This window comes from Giraffa tippelskirchi, chromosome 13 (assembly GCF_054371585.1).
Source record: "Giraffa tippelskirchi isolate mGirTip1 chromosome 13, T2T-mGirTip1v1.2.pri, whole genome shotgun sequence".
NCBI lineage: Eukaryota > Metazoa > Chordata > Mammalia > Artiodactyla > Giraffidae > Giraffa > Giraffa tippelskirchi.
In genome coordinates, this window is record NC_137287.1 from 60,590,112 (window position 1) to 60,612,361 (window position 22,250).

The window sequence follows — 22,250 nt, forward strand, 5'->3', positions numbered from 1 at the left end:
GTACACTCTCCTCACTCCTCCTTTTCCCAAATGCAGGATTTGACTCAGCCTCTAGGCCCTCGCGAGTGTCGCTGGATCCCAGCGGCTAGGCTTGGCTTTGCGGGCGGCTGATCTGGATTGGCTCCAAGGGCCGGGCCCTGGCCAATCAGGACTGAGGGTGTTGTCTAGGGGGCGGGTTTTTCCCCTCGCCTCCCTCCTAAGGCCTCTGACCTCCCCCGCGGAGGTTCTGCGCAGGAGCGATCTCCCTGCGGCCGCGGCTCCTGGACATCCCGCCCAGATCTCTGGGTCCCGGGCGCCTGGTGGGACATGGCCTGGGCCGCTGTGGCAGCAGCAAGACTGGGCCTCGGCCGGGCCGCTCCGCTCTTCCTCCGGCGCGGCTACCAGACAGAGAGGGGTGTCTATGGCTACCGGCCGAGGAAGCCCGAGAGCCAGGAGCCCGAGGGCGGCCTGGCGCGCCACCCAGGTCAAGATGGGGCCTGGGCCGGTGGGCGTGGCTGCTGGAGAGGCAAGGGGTCTTATTTCTGGGCCCGGGGTGGGTGCTTTTGAGGATTTGGACTTCTGGGGGCCTCAGTGTGCGAGCACGTGGGCGAAGAGGAAGGGGACGCCAGGGAGCAGAGGACAGGCCTGCGTCTTGTCAGGGTCCGGGTCACAGAATGGTTCTGTGAGCTCTTGTCTTTTCCATTCCTTGTGGTAAAACGTGTGAGAACTTAGCTGTTTGCGGAAGCGGGGCTGCAGGAAAAGTTCTAAGATGGCCCAGCTCCTGGAGTTCTCCCAAAGATACACATTTTCCAGGGCTGTCTCCAAAGCCGGTGTGAGGGGGATCTGTGGGGATCGCGATGGTGACTAGGGTGAAGAGGGCGTTGGTGTTCTTGGATCTCAGCATGGTATTTATTATCTATTCGTCTCTTCTGTCTAGCCTCTTTAGGAGTTTAAAACTCTTTGCTGAATTCAGAACTATGCTACTCGGGTTTTAATGGATTAGGAGACATGAATATCAGTTTTTGGAGGCTCAGTTGCATCCTCATGTACAAGAGACCAATTTTGAGTATTTGGTTTATGCTCCAAAATTATTGTATGTTTATTCATCCTCACAGAATAGAAGATGAACGCAGATTGGTCGTTAGAGAAAGGTCACTTGGCATTTAAAATTTTTATTTGTTATTATTATTTGCTGTGCCACGTGGCTTATGAGATCTTAGTTCCCTGGCCAGGGATTGAACCCTGGCCCTGGACAGTGAGAGTCTGAAGTCCTAGCCACTGGACCACCAGGGAGGTCCCATTTGATACCTTTGGTCCAGTTATTGGATTAACAAGTAGGATCCTTTCATCATCTAGACACCTGACCTTTGAGTAGTAGATCACATACTGAAACCTCAATATTGTGTTCTTGATCTCCAGAGATATTCAGAATAAAACTGATTTCTCTTTCTTGAGTGCAACAGGTTTCTTTAGGAACAGCATTTTGGTCAGCTAGATAGCTAATCCCTTGAGAGTAAGACTATATCTTATTTCACTTGACAAATGGAGTGTCTAATTTTGCGTGTCAGTTTCCCTCAAACTCAAGTGTGCGTTCAGGTCACTCTGAATGATGTTTAAAAGGCTAGTTCCCAGGCTGCCCTCCCTCGCCTCACCCTCATCCCAGTTCTCATTCAGTGACCTGAGATGAGGTCCAGGAATTTGTATTTTCATGTCACACTAAGTGATTTTCTAGCAGGAGGTCTGTGGTCATCATGGCCAAACCTCATTATAGTCAGTAAGGGATGTATATATAAGATATGTTTGTCCAATAGAGCTTGGTCACACGTCTGTACATCCTTGCAAGGGAGATTGGAAAGCATAGTCTTTCTTCAGGGCGGCCACCTTCCAGCTAAAAGTTATTTTGAAAGAGAAGAGGAAAATAGATGTTGGAAAATAACTAGTATCACCACACTCAACCCCTTTGGCCATTTAAATACTCTAAGGTTTTCTTCCCACACAGAGAATGTATTCACAAACCCTACTGAAAATGAACACAAGGCAGCTCCCACGTCCAAGGTACACAGAGAAATGGGAGGAGGTGTAGTCCAAGTTATGGTGCCTTCCTTCTCCTCTTTGCCCTTCATCAGCTTCTTTCTTCATATGTTTGTCTTGGCCAAGCAAGTATCAAGGCCAACATAGGATGAATACCTCATTTATTAAGGTTTTCACTGTAGTAAGTCTTCAAAGAGATCTTGAATTTGCTTCTAGTGACCTTTTTGGATGGCAGTGGTTTCAGGAGTTAAAATTTGACCCATGATATGTGTCCTTTGTAATTGACTATTAGTAAAAGAGCTCGTTCTTTAACCTGTGTACACCTCAGCTTCCAAGTAAGCTTGAGTTCTATTTATCAACAATCCTAAATTGAAATGGAGGTGGATTTCCATACACAAGGTCTTCCTTGGCGGCTCAGACAGTAAAGAATCTGCCTGCCAATGCAGGAGACCTGGGTTTGATCCCTGGATCGGGAAGATCCTCTGGAGAAGGGAATGGTTACCCACTCCGCCGGAGTCCCGCTCCAGCTGGTCCAGGGGTCCCCAAGGGATGAACGGCGTCGGCGAAAGGAAAAGAGACAGAGAGTTTTTTTTTTTTTTGATGGCCTAAAGACCACACTCTTTATTGCTTTAGTCTCTATTTATATAGCATATGATCTTCTACGTAATGATTCTTACAATATTTTTCCATTTAGATCAACATCCCCTGATTCTAAGATGTGTTAAAAGTTTTTTCCTAGTCTATTGTCACATTTTGGTTACATGTTTACCCAGAAACCTATTTTTATTTTACTAAAACATAATCTAAAAATCATATTATTCCATCTGTTTATTTTGTACAGCCTGCTACTACAGTGAGTACAGCGTCTTGCTTCAATGACTAAAAACTATAGTGATGGCTAAGGGCAAAGTTTTTCATAGTACAGCCATTGTCAGTGGTGGCTTGTTTACCATCTACCCACATACCACAAGACTATTTCTGGCAAGGGGAAATCTTTTGCAGTTTACTAGATACTATTTACAATACAATTTATATATATCTTTTCTGTTTGTGCTTAGATTTTGAGGGGAAAAGGCAATTGGCTTAGTTTCTGTAACTCTCCCTGATACATGACCCAAGTTTTCCAGTCATCAATAACAATTTCCTCATGAGGCCAGGTCACAATAGGCTTAGGGCTTGTTTTCCAAATGATCATGACCTTATTCCCTGGCTGAATGTTAGGGACCCACCAGTCAGGGGCCTCAGTAGGTTTAATCATTTTTGGAATGTTTCTCTGGGGCAAGGGATCATATTTCTTTTTATTGAACTCTCATGATCTCATCATGGAAGCCCCTACAACTCCAGCCATCAAAGAATGAAACAGAGTTAGCCACAACAAAAGGATAGAAACAGGAAGGAGGGAAGGTTCCGATCCTGGAGAGAAACCGCTTTGCAGTTTCTTCTTGATTGGTGCCGTGACTTTGTCATCCGGCAATAGAAACAGGACGGCTCCCAACAGAAAGAAAGAAACACAGCTAGCTACAACAGAAGTATAGAAACAGGAAGGAGCAAAGGTTCCGATCCTGGAGAGAAACGCTTTGCAGTTTCTTCTTGATTGGTGCCGTGACTTTGTCACCCGGCAGTAGTTCCAGAATGGCTCCCAACACCACTCCAGTATTCTTGCCTGGGAAATTCTATGGACTGAGGAGCCTGGTGGGCTCTAAGCCATGGGGTCACAAAGAGTTGGACACAACTGAGCAACTAACACTTTCACTTTTCACACTTTCCATACACATTTTAGAGTTATTTGTTCTAGTTCTGTGACAAATTATTGGTATTTTGATAGGAATTGCACTGAATCTATAGATTGGCTTTGGAAGTATTGTCATATTAACAGTTCTTTAATTCTTCCAGTCCAAGGACACTGTATATCTTTCCATCTATTTGTGTCATCTTCCATTTCTTTCATCAGTGTCTTATAGTTTTCTGAGTACAGGTCTTTTACCTCCTTAGATAGGTTTATTCCTAGGAATTTTATTCTTTTTGATATTACAGTTAATGGGGTTGTTTCCTTAATTTCTATCTCTGATAGTTTGTTGTTAGTATATAGAAATGCAACAGCTTAGGATTGGTGATTCATAAGTATAAATTTCATTATGAAGAATTGGGGGAAATGGCGGAATTAAGAGATGATTAGGAGATGGGGCCTATAAGATTCCAAATAGTGTTTAGTGGTTTCTGATCTTAGCAATGAGCTTTGGTAGCTGAAGTGAGGTTGTAGGTGTGTTGCATATTAGAAATAATAGGAGCCTTGGGAGTTCCTTGGTTGTCCAATGGTTAGGACTTGGTGCTTGCACTTGCTAAGGCCCAGGTTCCATCACTGGTGGGGGAACTAAGATCCCACAAACTGCGCGGTGCGTGGCCAAAAAAAAAAAAGAGAGAGAGAGAAATAATAGGAGGCTTTACTGGAGGCCTTATAGGAAAAACAGTTGGGGAAAATCTTAGCAACATTAGAGATTTTTAAAAAATGTTGAGACTTCCCTGGGCTTCCCTGGTGGCTCAGATGGTAAAGAATCCCTCTGCAATGCAGGAGACCTGAGGTCGATCCCTGGGTTGGGAAGATCCCCTGGAGAAGGGAAAGGCTACCCACTCCAGTATTCTGGCCTGGAGAAGTCCATGGACTGTACAGTCTATGGGGTCGTAAAGAGCTGGACACGGCTAAGCGACTTTCACTTTCATTGGTGGTTCAGGGGTGGTTAAGAATCTACCTTGCAATGCAGGGGATACTGATTCGACCCCTAGTTTGGAAAGATCCACATGCCTTGGGGCAGCTAAGCTTGTGTGCCACAACTATTGAACCTATGCTCTAGAGCCTATGAGCTTCAACAAGAGAAGCCATCTCCCTGAAAAGTCAGCACACCACAACTAGAGAGTAGCCACTGCTCATGACAACTAGAGAAAGCCCGCAAGCAGCAGTGAAGACAGTGCAGCCAATAAGTAAATAATTTTTCAAATTTAGATGATTTTTTAAATGTTTCATGGACTTCTAGTTCTCCCCTCTCTTTTGCTGTAGGCTCTGACTTCCTTTTCAATTTTTGTTGCGGTATAACAGGTGAAACGCTGGAGTAAAATCAAAGTGAAAGTCGCTTAGCCATGTCTGACTCTGCCACCCCATGAACTATACAGTCCATAGACTTCTCCAGGCCAGAATACTGGAGTGGGTAGCCTTTCCCTTCTCCAGGGGATCTTCCCAATCCAGGGATTAAACCCAAGTCTCCCACATTGCAGGCAGATTCTTTACCAGCTGAGCCACCAGGGAAGCCCAAGAATACTGGAGTTGGTAGCCTATCGATTCTCCAGCGGATCTTCCCAACCCAGGAATCGAATTGGGGTCTCCTGCATTGCAGGTGGATTCTTTACCAACTGAGCTATCAGGGAAGTACACTAAAGTACAAATAGTTCAAATTCCAACTTCTTCATTACCTCTGTCACTTTCTGCAGGTCACTTAGTCTGTTTGGGCTTCAGCTGACTCTTCCACAGATAAAATGCACTTGTTCATGTTTCAGCCTGGAAACTTGGTGCTCAGAAAGTGGGGCCGGAAAAATATACACTTGTCCACATTTCAGCCCGGAAACTTGGGGCATGGAGTCTGCAACCCGAAATATGCACTTGTCTATATTTCAGCCTGGAAATTTGGGGTGCAGAGCCTGCGGCCCAGAATATAGTTAGTAGTTAAGTCGCTAAGTCGTGTCTGACTCTTGAGACCCCATGGACTGTAGCCTGCCAGACTCCTCTGTCCATGGGATTCTCCAGGCAAGAATACTGGAGTGGGTTGCCATTTCCTTCTCCAGGGGATCTTCCCAACCCAGGAATCAAACCTGGGTCTCCTGCATTGCAGGCAGATTCTTTACCAAATGAGCTATGAGGGAAGGCCCAGAATATGCATTTGTCCATATGCATTTGTAAGGCACAACTGTTAAGGTATTTAGCTCCTGTGTCATCCATAGCGTGTGTCCTGGAGACTACCCCACACTTAGAAAGTCTCCAGAAGGGACTCATGGCACATAGTGTATGGCTGGACTCCTGGCTGAGGTTTAGTAGGTGCAGTGAGGATGCACAGCTGGACTGTAATGGAAGAGGCACAGGAAGGGTCTGGGGGACCCTCTGTGCAGTCTTCCTTCTGCTCTTTTCCTCATGACGGTCACACACGATGCCCTTCTCTTCAAGAAACACAGCAACAAATGTGCGGTGTTCTTGTGAGAACACTTCCCTGTTCTAACGGGGAAACCTGTTAGAGGCTCAGCACCCAGAGTTTTTATTGGAGGAGGTTCATGTAAGCACCCTCTGCATGTGCCAAAATCCCAGGTTCCCAGAAGGACAGCAGGTGGTCAGCCTAAATCATCTTGTTCACACAAGCAGTCTAGGCATGGTTGTTGCTAAGTCGTGTCCAATTCTTTGCTACCCCATGGACTGCAGCACCCCAGGCTTCCCTGTGCTTCACCATCTCGTGGAGTTTGCTCAAATTCATGTCCATTGAATTGGTGATGCTATCGAACCATCTCATCCTCTGTTGCCCTCTTCTTCTTTTGCCTTCAATCTTTCCCAGCATCAGGATCCTTTCCAATGAGTCAGCTCTTTGCATCAGGTGGCTGAAGTACTGGAGCTTTACATTCAGCATCTGTCCAGTGGAGGACTCGGTGCTTCCATTGACACAGGCACAGATTCAATCCCTAGTCAGAGAACTAAGATCCCACAAGCTTTGTGGCTGCTGCTGCTGCTAAGTCGCTTCAGTCGTGTCCAACTCTGTGCGACCCCATGGACTGTAGCCTACCAGGCTCCTCCGTCCATGGGATTTTCCAGGCAAGAGTACTGGAGTGGGGTGCCATTGCCTTCTCCGAGCTTTGTGGCATGGCCCCCCCAAAATATAAATAAATAAATAAAGAGCTCTATTGGCCATGTTCACTATGGAAAACTTAGAAAATATAAAATATGATAAGCAAGGAAAATTGGGAATTTTGACATAGAATCATCACTAACTTTTTGGTTGATTTCCTTTATACATATGAAATATATATGCAAATGAAGAGACATATATGAAGTATGTAGGTGCAAATATGCTAGATGCAGCTCAGGCTCGTATGATATATAGTGTCTTTTAGTCTTTTTTCTTCTAAACAAATTGGCACAGCCAACAAGCATTCTCCTGCAACATTATCTGATGATGGTTTTTGGCCAGTGGGGATTAGTCATCAGCACTGTGGCATGTCCCTCGGATGACTGGGGTTTGTTGCGGGTTAGAGGACTAACAGGAGAGAAAGATCAGTGAGAAATGAGGAGGCATTGACTCCACCCACCCTACTGGAGGGGCCTGGGTGTGGGTGATGAGTAATTGCACCTTTTACTGGTGTCCTCAGGGGAAAACAGATTCCTGTGAAGACAGGAATATGAGGAACATTTAGGGAAGAGGTGAAGAACGTAGGGAGGTCTGTTAATCATGGAACGGATGGAACTCTAGACGTCACAGTGGAAGGATCTAGGAGGCAGAGAGGGAAGAGATACAGGGTTGGGTCTGGAGGAAACGGCAACCCACTCCAGTATTCTTGCCTGGAAAATTCCTTGGACAGAGGAGCCCGGCAGGCTACAGTCCATGGGGTCGAAAAGAGTCAGACATGACGGAGCACAGCAGCAGCAGAAGAAACCAGAGCAGTGAAACAGAGTCTGAGAGAAAACAGACGGTGAGGATGGGCGGAGGATGTGTGCTGAGGTGGGAGGGGAAGCTCTCCCTCTTCAAGAATAGTAGGTGCTGTGTGTTCTTTGGGGTGAACGGCATCCTTTTGTGCCAACTCCCCCATCCGTGTTGTAGAGTATCACTAAAAGCTTGGGTTTTCAGTGAGAAACTGAAGCAGTGATCTCTTAACTAGATGTGGTTTGCTAAAGAGAATGTTTTCACAAGAGGGCTAGTAGGGGACTTCCCTGGTCATGCAGTGGTTAAGACTCTATGCTTCTAATGCAGGGGGCCCAGGTTTGATCCTTGATCAGGGACCTAAGATCCCACATGTGGTACAGGTGTGGAAAACATTAAAAAATGATCATAATATTTATTTATTTGTATTTATTTTTACCTGTGCTGGGTCTTGGTTGCTTTGTGCAGGCTTTCTCTGGTTTCCGAGAGCAGAGGCTACTGTCTACTTGGAGTGCTTGGACTTCTCACTGTGGTGGCTTTTCTAGTCGCAGGGCACAGGCTCTAGGCGAGAGGGCTTCAGCAGTTGCAGCACTCAGGCTCAGTAGTTGTGGCGCAGGGGCTTAGTTGCTGAGAGGCATAAGAAGTCTTCCTAGACCAGGAATCAAACCCATGTCCCCTGCATTGGCAGGCAGATTCTCATTCACTGTGCCACCAGGAAGTCCAATGATAATTAATTAATTAATTTTTTTTTTTTTAAAGAGGGCTAGTAAACTGTGGTGAGAATGGTGATGATAACCCTGTATACTTACCATTAACTTAACTCCACTAAGGATGTAATTTTGTAGATGATATTGGAAGTTGTGGTCTTGAAGAATTTTCTTCCAAATTTTAGAAGGGCTTTCATGTGCAAAAGGGAAGAAAAGCAGCTTTTGGCTCAATATAAAATCATCTAAGATTTAAAAAAAATCATCTAAGACAGAATTAGATTCATTGAAATATAGTGATTTCCTCTTTAAGAAGAGATTGAAGAATTACTCATTTAAGACTACAAATAGGATTTTTTTTTTTATTATGTAGTAGTAAGATCATTTCTAAGGTCTTTTTCCTAGTCTATGATTTCATGAGTCTATAAAATGTGTACCTGGAGGACGTAAAGGAGGAAATGTAACATTGATTTTGCAGTTTAAACTGTCTCTGTTTTTTTTTTAATGTACAATATAAAAAACTCAAATAATAATTAAGAGGACTATAGTTATCCATAATTAAAATTATAACATTTTAGCAGTTTTTTTCCATTTGGAGTGTTTCCTTTTAAAATCTATCCATGTGCATAGTTATTTCCACAAATGTGCACCCATAATTCTGGTTCCTTCCAGTTATTTTTCAGTGACTTTTGCTCTCAGGAGATAAATTTAAGGAAATAAGTGTGTTTTCCTGGATTCTGCTAGTTTTTAATCCTGAAAACCACTGGCAGCTGTGGTGGGTAGGAACCCCATGTTAAAAATGTCCAAAGCCACAAAGGTTTCTTTGAAAACTGATTTTGTGGTTTATGGGCATATCCTAAACTGTATTGTTCTATTGTTGTTGTTGTTTTTCCACTCAATCAGTGGACCATGGCCTTGCCAGGTTGGTGATGGTGTATTGTGAGCATGGGCATAAAGCTGCCAAAATCAACCCGCTCTTCACTGGTCAAGCCCTGCAGGAAAACGTACCTGAAATCCAAGCCCTGGTGCAGACTCTGCAGGGACCCTTTAATACCACAGGTAAAGGTCATCAGCTGTCGACTGTCCATGTGTCAGTTAACTGCCATTGAGGCGGGGTTCCTTTCTCTGTTCTTGAAGAACTGCGGTCATGCCCACTGGAGCTGAGGCTTCCATGGGTGTGAGGAGACAGCAAGGGGCACATTCGGACACTGTCTGGGAGAGTAGTGTTGAGGTTCTAGAATTGTCTTCTGACAGGGCCCATATCTTCTGTGTTCAAATCATATACATAAATGGCCCATGGGTACATAAAAAAGTGCTTGGCATCACTAATCATCAGGGAAATGCAAATCAAAACCACAATGAACTATCACCTCACAACTGTTAGAATGGCTGTTGTCAAAAAACCCCAAAGTTGGACGAACCACAAGGTCCTACTGTACTATAACACAGTGAACTAATTTATCCTGTGGTAAACTATAATGGAAAGGAAAATGAAAGAGAGAGAGAGAATGTGAGTGTGTATATAAAACTGAATCACTTTGCTAAAATTAACTCAACAGTGTAGATCAAGTACTCTTCAATTACAAACAAACAAACAAAAGCCAAAGATACAAGTGTCAGTGAGGATGCAGAGAGAAAAGGGAACTCTTTGTCCACTCTTGATAGGAATGCAAGTTAGTGCAGCCGCTATGGAAAGCAGTAGGGAGGATCTCTAAAAAACTAAAAATAGAACTACTGTATGACCCAGCAATTCCATGTCTGGGTATAAATCTAAAGGAACTAAAATTGGTATCTTAAAGATATATCTGCATCCCCATGTTCATTGCAGGTTTGATCAGCCAATATCAAAGATGTAACATTTACTGTAAGACACCATACATGATATAAAGTAAATGTTGGCTTGTTAAATTCATGTTGTAGGTTTAGGCAAAAGGCTGGTAATTGATTTGGTGCTGGGCCAGTCATATATTACAAAACTTCCTTTTCTTTGGCCAAGGTTCAGGGAGATTTCCTTTTACCTTAGAAAGTTGCATTGCTGTCAATATTAATTCACATTAAGGCCAATTGAGCAATAATAGGCATTGCTTTATAGATATTGATAAGACTTGAACATTTTGATAGATATTTCAAATCAAGGTAGTACAGATGATTTATAGCTATAAAGCAGATGAATGGCAAGTCCAAAATTTACTTTGAAAAGACTATAGAATTGAAATTTGGCATCAAGCCATCATGGCTCTGTTTGGGGGAAGATTTTTATTTCCTCTCCTTTTAGTACTTTATGGCTTTTGACCATATTTTTAGTTTTGCCTTTAGAAAAATCCGGATAACTATTGATGATGACCCAAGTTATTTAGAATGAAATGCTCTGAATTGAGATAAGGATGTTGGTATGTTCTGTATTTGGTTGACTATTCTTTAAAGTGACTCTTTTGATTCCATTTCGTAGGATTATTGAACATGGGGAAGGAGGAGGCCTCTCTTGAGGAAGTCGTTGCCTATCTCAACCAGATCTACTGTGGGCAGATTTCTATCGAAACCTCTCAGCTTCAGAGCCAGGAGGAGAAAGATTGGTTTGCCAAGCGGTTTGAGGAACTGAAGAAGGAGGCATTTACCACAGAAGAGCGAAAACACCTGTCAAAATTAATGCTAGAATCTCAGGTATAAAAGTAGCAGCTAATATGAAAGGAATTGTTCGGCTCTTTTTCTCCAAAGACATATAAATATTGAAAAGAGAGAGTTAAGACATGAACTCTCTGAATGTAGCCACAATTCCCCCATGGCCTCAACACAATAGACCGTGTAACACACACCACTTTATTCTAAGTAGAAAGAGATAGATCTCCAACCACCAGAGCTGCTGGTTCTCCTCAGAGTTGAAACTTTCTATGTATTTGTCTCTTCCCTTCATAAAAGACTGTGAAGTCCTTAAGATCTGATTCCTCTTTTAATTACCTGAAGGGATTAAAAAAGGAAAAAGGAATACATGTCTATGTATGGCTGAGTTCCTTCACTGATCACCTGAAACTATCACAATATTGTTACTTGGCTATACGCCAGTACAAAGTAAAAAGTTTAAAAAAGATTTTAAAAAGTTAAAAATTTTAAAAAGAGAAAGGAACTATACATGAAAAAGGCTCTCAATGTAGATTAATAGGATTGAATGTCCAGGACTGTGCGCAGGACTTGAGCCTATCAATAGGACAAGACCCCTGCCCCCAGTAATGTGGGTGGATGGCTAGTTTGCGGCCCAGATGAAATACTATAGAGCCCTGAACTAAAACTCAAGTCCTGGAAAAGGCCTGGCATTCTGAGGGGATTCCTACTGGGGTGAGTTCTAACACTTGGGTTGTGTTCTCTGTGTCCCCACTGCTGCCTGGTGTCCTCGGCAGGGTTTCTTGCCAGGCTCTGAGTGACTTCTGTTCATCTCTGGGGTCTGCACTGAATAGACCCTATTGTAGCTGCTTGAAGCAGTGCAGGATCTCCTTAAATGTATTTGACTTTGACCCAGGTAGTCGGCTCTCCTGTAACTATTGTGTCTGGTGTGGTGTTCCACAGGAATTTGACCACTTTTTGGCCACCAAGTTTGCCACAGTGAAGCGATACGGAGGCGAAGGAGCAGAAAGCATGATGGGCTTTTTCTACGAGCTGCTGAAAATGGCGGCTTACAGTGGGGTAACGGATGTTATCATTGGGATGCCCCATAGAGGGAGGCTGAACTTGTTGACAGGCCTTCTGCAGTTCCCTCCAGAGGTAAAAGGCCTTCTGTTTTTCCCACTAATGATGTGCAATTGACTGAAACAGTAAAGCCGATGGTAATAATCGCTTTTAGAAAACCGACTAACCATATGAGCCATTGGTCCAGGAGACAGCTTCATTAATTGATGAAAACTGATGCTGTTGGACCTGGTGTTTAGGTTGATTTTCCTATATCTCTTGACAGGAATTCTTTCTTCACTCAGGAAAGTTAAAAGTTAGTTTGTTTCCTAAGGATGATGCAAACAGATAAATTCTGTTTTTTGAAGCATGCTTTTCCTATTTTGTAAAAATCATTCAAACAAACACAAAGATGTGTGCAGTTCGATAAAATTTTATCTTCCAGAAAGTCATTTTTACCTTCTACTTATTTGCAGGTTATAGTTAATAGATTGTATGAAACTAATAAAACATTGTTATCTCAAGAGATCCTCCAAAGTGAGTAGTTTTATTGGTTATTGAATCTTTCATATTCTTGTTCAGTCTGACTCAGATGCTCTGTAAATCTCGAAGCACGTGAGGGTCAGGGCACAATATTCGATGACAGGGAACATCAGACAGACCCAGTGTCTGATAAGATTATGTCCATTATGCATGGGTAAATCTCACCGCTATTCTTGGCCAGGAGATTAAAAACAGTTATAAATGTTAGGGAGTTCCCTGGGAGTTCAGTGGTTAAGACTTGTTGCTTTCACTGCCAGGCTTGGGTTCAGTCCTGGATCAGAGAACTAAGATCCCACAAGCTATGTGTTGCAGCAAAAAAAACCCCCAAAACAAACAAAAAATACCATATGACCCAGATACTCCACTCCTGGGTCTATATTTGAAGAAAACAAAAGCACTAATTTGGAAAGATACATGCACTCCAATGTTCTTAGCAGTATTATTTATAATTGATAAGATACAGCAGCAACCTAAGTGTCCATCAACAGATAAATAAAGATGTGGCATACACACATATAATGGACTATAACTCAGACATAAAAAATAATGTAAATTTGCCATTCACAACAATAGGAATGGACTTGCAAGGTTTTATGCTTAGTGAAGTAAGCCACACAAAGATAAATATTTCATGTTATCACTTATATGTGAAATCTAAAAAATAAAACAAACTAATAACTATAACAAAAAAGAAACAGACTCACAGATAGAACAAACTAGTGGTTACCAGTGGGGAGAGGGAAAATGGGAAGGGGTAATACAGGGATATGGGATTGAGAGATATAAACTACTTTGTAAAAAATAAATAAGCTAAAGCCTATATTGTAAAACACAGAGAATATAGCCAATATTTTGGCTATATTTTATGTTGGCTACAATATAGTCAATAGTAACTAAATGAAGTAAAATCTCTAAAAGTTTTGAATCACTATGTTGTATACCTGAAATTTACATAATATTGTAAATTAGCTATACCTCAATCCAAAAAAAATAAATAAGCTAAAGGCTATATTGTAAAACACAGAGAATATAGCCAATATTTTATAGTAACTAAATGAAGTAAAATCTCTAAAAGTTTTGAATCACTATGTTGTATACCTGAAATTTATATAATATTGTAAATCAACTATACCTCAATCCAAAAAATTTTCATAATTAAAAAAATACACATGATGTTATGTCTGGGGGCCAAGTTTTACCTTTTTGATTAATGCTTCAGTGTTTCTGATGCTAAGAGATCCGTAATCAGCTTTGAAAACTCACCGTAGAAAAGGTGGAATGCAACAGAATAAAATGATTGACAGATGGAGGTGTGCTTTGACACCTGCAGAAATTCTTAAACCAAAAATTGCATTCCTAAAATATCCCAGACAAAGCAGTTACTCAAAAGCACAGAAATGATTATCAATGACCATACTTGTGAACATCTGTTGGATCATAGAAAAAGCAACAGAGTTCCAGAAAAACATTTACTTCTGCTGTATTGACTACACCAAAGCCTTTGACTGTGTGGATCACAACAAACTGTGGAAAATTCTTAAAGAGATGGGAATACCAGACCACCTGACTTGCCTCCTGAGAAATCTGTATGCAAGTCAAGAAGCAACAGTTAGAACCAGACATGGAACAACAGACTGGTTCCAAATTGAGAAAGGAGTATGTCAAGGCTGTATATTGTCACCCTACTTATTTAACTTATATGCAGAGTACATCATGTGAAATGCCGGACTGGAGGAAGCACAAGATGGAATCAAGAATTCCAGGAGAAATATCAGTCTCAGATATGCAGATGACACCACCCTTATGGCAGAAAGCGAAGAAGAACTAAGAGCCTCTTGAAAGTGAAAGAGGAGAGTGAAAAAGCTGGCTTGAACCTAAACATTCAAAAAACTAAGATCATGGCATCCAGTCCCATCACTTCATGGCAAATAGATGGGGAAACAATGGAAACAGTGACAGACTTTATTTTCTTGGGCTCCAAAATCACTGCAGATGGTGACTGCAGCCATGAGATTAAAAGACGCTTGCTCCTTGGAAGAAAAACTATGACCAACCTAGACAGCATATTAAAAAGCAGAGACGTTACTTTGCCAACAAAGGTCCGTCTAGTCAAAGCTATGGTTTTTCCAGTAGTCGTGTATGGATGTGAGAGTTGGACCATAAAGAAAGCTGAGCACCAAAGAATTGATGCTTTTGAACTGTGGTGTTGGAGAAGACTCTTGAGAGTCCCTTGGACTGCAAGGAGATCAAACCAGTCCATCCTAAAGTAAATCAACCCTGAGTATTCATTGGAAGGACTGATGCTGAAGCTGAAGCTCCAATACTTTGGCCAGCTGATGTGAAGAACTGACTCATAGGAAAAGACCCTGATGCTGAAAGATTGAAGGCAGGAGGAGAAGGAGCAGACAGAGAATGAGATGGCTGGGTGGCATCACTGACTCGATGGACATGAATTTGAGCAAGCTCCAGGAGTTGGTGATGGACAGGGAAGCCTGGCATGCTGCAGTCCATGGGTCGCAAAGAGTCAGATATGACTGAGCAACTGAACTGAAATGAAGTGAAGCTTGTGAAAAACACATCTCTTCCTATCCTGTGAGTTTGTATGCTCCTATTTACAGTGAGGGCGATAAGAAGCTTTTGGGTCATTTAAACCATTTGGCCAATTGAGCATAACATACTGTCTTTGGTAGATAGTTTGATTTGAGACCCAGCTTTGTAGCCAAGGACCTTTAAACCACTAAAGTAATTTCTGTTGCTCATCCTTTTTTTTTTTTAATTCTCAAACTCTTAATTTATCCCTCCTCTTCCCCTTTAGTAACCATAAGATTGTTTTCTATGTCTGTGCATCTGTTTCTGTTTTGTAAATAAGTTCTCCTGTTGTTTTTTTTTTTTGTCTGCATTGCTCAACTTGTGGGATCTTAGTTCCCCGATAAGAGACTGAATCTAGGCCCTCAGCAGTGAAAGTGCAGAATCGTAACCACTGGACCACCAGGGATTTCCTGTATCATTTCTTTAGATTGCACACACAAGTCTTTTGTCATTTTCTGTCTGATTTATTTCACTTAGTATGATAATCTCTAGGTCTATCCATGTTGCTGCAAATGGCATTATTTCATTCTATTTTGTGGCTGAGTAATATTCCATTATATACATACCACATTTTCTTTATCCATTTATCTATCAATGGACACTTAGGTTGTTTCCATGTGTTGGCTATTGTAAATAGGGCTGCTGGTGTACACTGGGGTACTTGTACTAATTAGAGTTTTCTCCGGATATATGCCCAGGAATGGGTTGCTGGATTGTATGGCAACTCTATTTTTAGTCTTTTAGTTTGTTCATTTTTCAAATGGATAGTAACACCTATCTCATAGAAGAGTATGAAAATGAGGTGACAGAAAGTATGCAGAAAGTCCTTTGAGAATCGCAAAATATAGTTTCTTTTTTTTAATTTTAAAAATCAATGATTTATTTATCAATTATTCATTATATTTTGTGAGAGAACATATTTAGAATCTTTAATAGCACTTTGTTACTTTTCATCTGCAAAATATCCATACATTTTTCACAATTTTGAAACTAAAGTGGTACCAGAACTTATGTAGATGCTACAATCCGAGAATCGCAAAATAGTTTCTCAGATGCCACTTGAGCTAAGTACTGGATGTCATCCTGTAACTAAATGGGATGAAGTTCTTATTTTCCTTTCTACCTTTAACGAGAATAATTCTTGTTAGCAATTCACTTATTTATATACTTGAATAATTCAATAATTCAAAAAATAGCAAATATTCTTGTTAATAATTTAACAGGAGTACTAATGCTTTTGGAAAATGCATTCTAACAGGTGCAATTAAGAAAAAAATTTTGCTTATTGCAAGGCAGAGGTATCTTACTGTCTGCATCATGTTGGACTTGTCTTAACGTGTTAGAACTTCATTTGATGGTGAACATCTCCAAATAGCTCTGTGCATTCGAGCAGTTACAAGTATGTGCTTATCTTGAAATAATGCATGGTCACAATATATATATAACATGTACATAAAGTTGTTTTTAGATTGTGTGATTTAAACAAACCACCGCTTCCCATTTTTTCTTGTGTGTTTACTCTGCTTAGCTAATGTTCCGTAAAATGCGAGGCTTAAGTGAATTTCCCGAAAACATCTCAGCCGTTGGCGATGTCTTGTCTCACCTAACGTCCTCGGTTGACCTGGACTTCGGTGCGCACCATCCCCTCCACGTGACTATGCTGCCCAACCCCTCGCACCTGGAAGCTGTGAACCCTGTGGCAGTCGGGAAGACTCGGGGGAGGCAGCAGTCCAGGCGGGATGGGGACTACTCCCTGGACGGTTCAGCTCAGCCTGGGGACAAAGTCATCTGCTTACAGGTACTGGGAGCTTCAGGAAGTAAGGCCAGAGGTTGGGAATACTGGGAAGAAAGAATGTCCAAGTTGGTAGTTGTCATGGCAGTCTGAATGGGAGTTGGAAAAGAATTTCCAGAGTACTGCAGAAAGGAGTGAGTGTATTAAGAACAAAGAGCAGAGACAATGTGGGCCCTGGGAGCAGTGCTGCCTGGCACCTCCTGGCAGACCAGGGAGAGCCAATAGGACGCTGTTAGAACAGCCGGCTGGCTCAAAGGAGAGCCGACACTTTTGTGGGTTAGTAGTCAATTTTGATAGCCTCAAGACAAAGAAAATTCCTGCTGGAAGGGTGATATTAGGTGATTGGTTAGGGCGCTATAATAGGGTGAGCATGAGGTGGGCATTTTTACCTAATTTGGGGTCAGGAAGCTTGCTGGTGATGATCAGAGGGGCTTTTGGCAATGGTTACAAAGGGGCTCAGTCAGCTTCGGAGGTGACCTTGGCTCTGGGCTTAGTGTCTGTGGCCTTGGGATAGGATTCCACAGTCATCATGAGAGGAGACGGCACATGTTCCAGACGAAACTAAGATGAACTTTTGGGAAAAGAAGATTTGGAGGTTGTTTTAAAAATTCATAGCAGATGTGAGTATCTACTCACCAGTAATCTCATGGCAACTGACTGTGTTTTACTTTTTGACTGATCTTTTTAAAAATAATTTTTTTAGCTGATTAAAAATATATTTATTTCTACTTACTTATTTGGCTGTGCTGGGTCTTAGTTACAGTATGTGGGATCTAGTTCCCTGACCAGGGATCGAACCCAAGCCCTCCAGCTTTGGGAGCATGGAGTCTTAGCCACTGGACCACCAGAGAAGTCCCTTGTTAATTTTTTTTTTTATTGGAGTATAGTTGATTTACAATGTTGTGTTAGTTTCTGCTGTACAGCAAAGTGAGTCAGTTACACATGTACATATATTTACTTTTTTTTTAAAGATTCTATTCCCATATAGATCATTGCAAAGTATTGAATAGTTTCCTGTGCTATACAGTAGGTTCTTATTAGTTACCTACTTTATATATAGTGTTGTGTATATGTCAATCCTGATCAAGGCAACTGACTTTAGACGAAGGTCTTCACTGTATTTTTCCTTTCTTGAGTTATGAATTAATTAAGGGAGTATAGACTGACATACGGAGAAGGCAATGGCACCCCACTCCAGTACTCTTGCCTGGAGAATCCCATGGATGGAGGAGCCTGGTAGGCTACAGTCCATGGGGTCGCTAACAGTTGGACATGACTGAGCGACTTCACTTTCACTTTTCCCTCTCATGCACTGGAGAAGGAAATGGCAACCCACTCCAGTATTCTTGCCTGGAGAATCCCAGGGACGGCGGAGCCCGGTGGGCTGCCGTCTATGGGGTCGCACAGAGTCGGACACAACTGAAGCAACTGAGCAGCAGCAGCAGCAGCAGACTGACATAGCTGCTACTACTAAGAGGACAAATGTCATTACGTCTATGAAACTGTGACCCTCATGGAAACCACACAGTATCTGTCTATCTAACAAGGCTGCAAGAGTCTGGATTTATTTTGCTTGCTTGTTTGTTTGCTTTAAAATGAAAGTCTTTGGCATTAAAGCAAACAAGACAAACGATTAGTATATTACTTCTTCTGCCCCCCACTTTTTAGTAACCCAACAGGTATATTTTAGAGGTGTAAGTTGTGGGTCACATTTTTCTTCTACAAGTATTGATTTAATTTGAAACCTTTAACTCCTAGAGGATAATTAATCCTGGATATCAATAACTGGGTCTTTAAACCCAATGAAAACAGTTAAATCTACAAGGCAGTAGAATATTTGTCTACATATACAAATAATTGGGGGCTTCCCAGATGGCACTAGTGGTAAAGAATCTGACTGTCAATGCAGGAGATGTAACAGATGCAAGTTCGATCTCTGAGTCAGGAAGATGCCCTAGGGGAGGGCATGGCAACCCACTCCAGTATTCATGCCTGGAGAATCCCATGGACAGAGGAGCCTGGCAGGCTATGGTCCATAAGGTTGCAAAGAGTCAGACACAACTGAATCCATTGAGCATGCACAAATAACTACACTATCTTATTGTTAATTTTCCATGGGCCAGAAAGTTGTAGTAAATAAATTGTCAGGTAAGCACATTTGAATTTGATTATGATATAGTATTTCTAAATAGAAATCTTCACACTGTTAGCCATACATTCTCTTCACCTTTCGCTTGAATTCATGAGACTCTAAAATAGTTCAGTTATTCACATTTTCCTAGTACGTTAAGCTGATGTTAAGACTGATTTCTGAAGTAAGAGGTGAAAGTGGCATTTTCTTTAAACTGATGAGAAATTGCCCTCTTCTCTCTACTTTGTGTTCTCAAAACATTTTACCCTGCTGTGTCTGCCTGTGTCTTGCCTCATTCAAGTTCAACATTCTAATTTATTGTGGGAACCTGAAATTTGGAGTCTATAAAGTCATTCTGGGTGAGACTGTAGATGCTACTTTTGCTGTCTGTCATTCATCTTAGTCCTGGACATGGTGGGATTGCACTGTCATTTGTCATCAGCTGTGTGTGTCCATGCCCCCTACTGTGTTTGATTGAGTGGTTTCTGCTGCCTCCGGAATTCCTTGGAGCTTATGGACCTGACTCCTCAAAGCTTTATGGGCAACCATGGAGTCTTTGAAGCTTCCCTTGTAGCTCAGTTGGTAAAGAATCTGCCTGCAATGCAACAGACCTGGGTTAAATTCCTGGGCTGGGAAGATCCCCTGGAGAAGGAAATGGCAACCCAATCCAGTATTCTTGCTTGGAGAATCCCATGGACAGAGGAGCCTGGCAGGCTATAGCCCATGGGGTTGCAAGAGTCGGACATGACTTAGTGACTAAACCACCACCACCATGGAGTCTTTTCTCTTTTGATTTAAGAAAGGAAATAAAATTAGCAGATGACACATGGCTTTAGCACCAAGAACCCTAAGACCGTGATAAAATGACGCAAGTTATGAACAGACGTTATGTTCTTAGCGCCTCTTCTGTGAGACACCCATCTCTCTTCCTTGCTTTACGGGTCTCCTTTTACATCATTCATATCATTACCACACAGAAGTCCCATCAGCCAGGAGGCCAAAGAGTGAGGAGTTTTCAGATGCCTGGAACCTCATGACCCTGTGTGGGCCAGAGTGTGGCTGAGGGCTGGACCTGACAGTGTAGCCTGATGAGAAATGGCAAGGATTCTGGAACCATGAAAAGCTGAGTTCAGATCCTGGCTTTGCAGCCTTCCAGCTTGCCCTTTGGGCTTCCCAGGTGGCGCTAGTGGTAAAGAACCCGCCTGCCAATGCAGGAGACATAAGAGACATGGGTTGAAAAGATCCCTGGGTCGGAAAGATCCCTTGGAGGAGGGCTTGGCAACCCACTCCAGAATTCTTGCCTGGAGAATCCCATGGACAGAGGAGCCTGCAGGCAAGGTCCATAGGGTCGCAAAAGTCAGACACAACTGAAGTGATTTAGCACGCACAGCTTGGCCTTCTTGCTTGATTCTGTCCCATCGTTTCCCTGGATCTCAGAGGTCAATGGAAGTGTGTTACATTTCCAGAGTGTTCCGAGGATTAAATGAGAACTCAGTAAGTTCCTTAACCCAGGGGATGGGTTTGGCAGGATGAGGAAATTAGAAAAAAATGGACGCATCACAGAAGGTCTAGTCCTAGCCATGTGAAATGCATACTCTTTCTGAACCTTGATTTTCTCACCTAAAAAAAGAACAGTAAAAATTCCCTTCCCTGGCCCCCCACACATGATAGATGAATGGGTTAATAGAGATAACGTTTATAGTGTTGTGGAGGTAATGTAAGGGTATGTTATTACTGTGCTTGGATGCTCCAAAATGTCAGTCATCTGTGTAGACCCCTATCTATGGGAAGGTGTGGGCTGGAGATTTCACCAAGGAAAGCAGGGATTCCTTTCTTAACCAAAATGTTCTACTTGTATATACAAATTACTCTTTGAAGGACATTTTCACTGTCATTAAAAAGTTACCTTAAAAAGGATTCTTTCTTAATTCTTATTTAAGTCTTTTATTTCTGCTATTAATTAGGCCCACAGTGGTTACCATATCAGATTAATTACAATGGACTGGTTCAAAATTGGTAAAGGAGTATGTTAAGGCTGTATATTGTCACCCTGCACATTTAACTTATATGCAGAGTACATCATGCAAAAGCCAGGCTGGATAACTCACAAGCTAGAATCAAGATTGCTGGAAGAAATATCAACAACCTCAGGTATGCAGATGATACCACTTTAATGGCAGAAAGTGAAGAGAAACTAAAATGCCTCTTGATGAAGATGAAAGTAGAGAGAGAAAAATCTGGATTAAAACTCAACATTAAAAAAACAAAGATCATGGCATCCAGTCCTATCACTTCATGGCAAGTAGATGGGAGAAAAAATGGAAACAGTGTCATATTTCATATTCTTGGGCTCCAGAATCAATGTGGACAGTGACGGCAGCCACGAAATTAAAAGACTTTTGCTCCTTGGAAGAAAAACTACAACAAACCCAGACAGCATATTAAAAAGCAGAGACATCACTTTGCCGACAAAGTTCTGTATAGTCAAAGCTGTGGTTTTTCCAGTAGTCACGTATGGATGTCAGAGTTGGACCATAAAGAAGGCTGAACACCGAGGAATTGATGCTTTTGAGCTGCAGTGCTGAAGAAGACTCTTGAGAGTCCCTTGGACTGCAAGGAGATCCAATGAGTCATTCCTAAAGGAAATCAACCCTGAATATTCATTGGAAGGACTGGTGCTGAAGCTGAAACTGCAATACTTTGGCCACGTGATGTGAAGAGCTGACTCACTGGAAAAGACCCTGATGCTGGGAAAGATTGAAGGCGGGAGGAGAAGAGGACGGCAGAGGATGAGATGGTTGGATGGCATCAATGACTCAATGGACATGAGTTTGAGCAAACTCAGGGAGATAGTGAAGGACAGGAAAGCCTGGTATGCTGCAGTCCATGGGGTTGCAAAGAGTTGGACACGACTCAGGGAATGAACAGATTAATTTATTAACTTTTTTTGCCACCAAGAGGCTTTTGGTATCTTAGCTTCCCCATCAGGGATTGAACGCAGGCCTCGGTAGTGAAAGCACTCAGTCCTAACCACTGGACCGCCAGGTAATTCCCCGTATCAGGTCATTTTACCCTTTTTTTTCAGATCATGTTATTCTTTAGTTGAGTATTTTGGCTGTTTATTTGTTTTCTTCTTTTTTTGTTTTATCAAAACTCCCTTT

At 42.2% G+C, this 22,250-nt stretch overlaps 1 protein-coding gene across 9 annotated transcripts in view; it reads left to right on the forward strand.

The window, feature by feature from the left end:
- Positions 1-222: 222 nt before the first annotated feature.
- DHTKD1 (dehydrogenase E1 and transketolase domain containing 1) overlaps positions 223-22,250 on the forward strand; it is a 43,487-nt gene continuing 21,459 nt past the window's right edge. For 4 of the 9 annotated variants that reach the window (XR_014072489.1, XR_014072491.1, XM_081554090.1 and 1 more), the window contains exons 1-5: positions 223-505; positions 9,281-9,436; positions 10,827-11,038; positions 11,936-12,130; positions 16,695-16,964. Coding sequence is in view for 5 of the 9 variants with exons in the window: in XM_081554090.1 (XP_081410216.1) it covers positions 307-505; positions 9,281-9,436; positions 10,827-11,038; positions 11,936-12,130; positions 16,695-16,964 (1,032 nt within the window). In the remaining 4 variants the exon portion in view is untranslated. Of the gene's footprint in view, positions 506-7,261; positions 7,726-9,280; positions 9,437-10,826; positions 11,039-11,935; positions 12,131-16,694; positions 16,965-22,250 lie in introns of those variants that run through there. The other 5 variants (XR_014072490.1, XR_014072492.1, XM_081554091.1 and 2 more) reach the window with 3 other exon arrangements.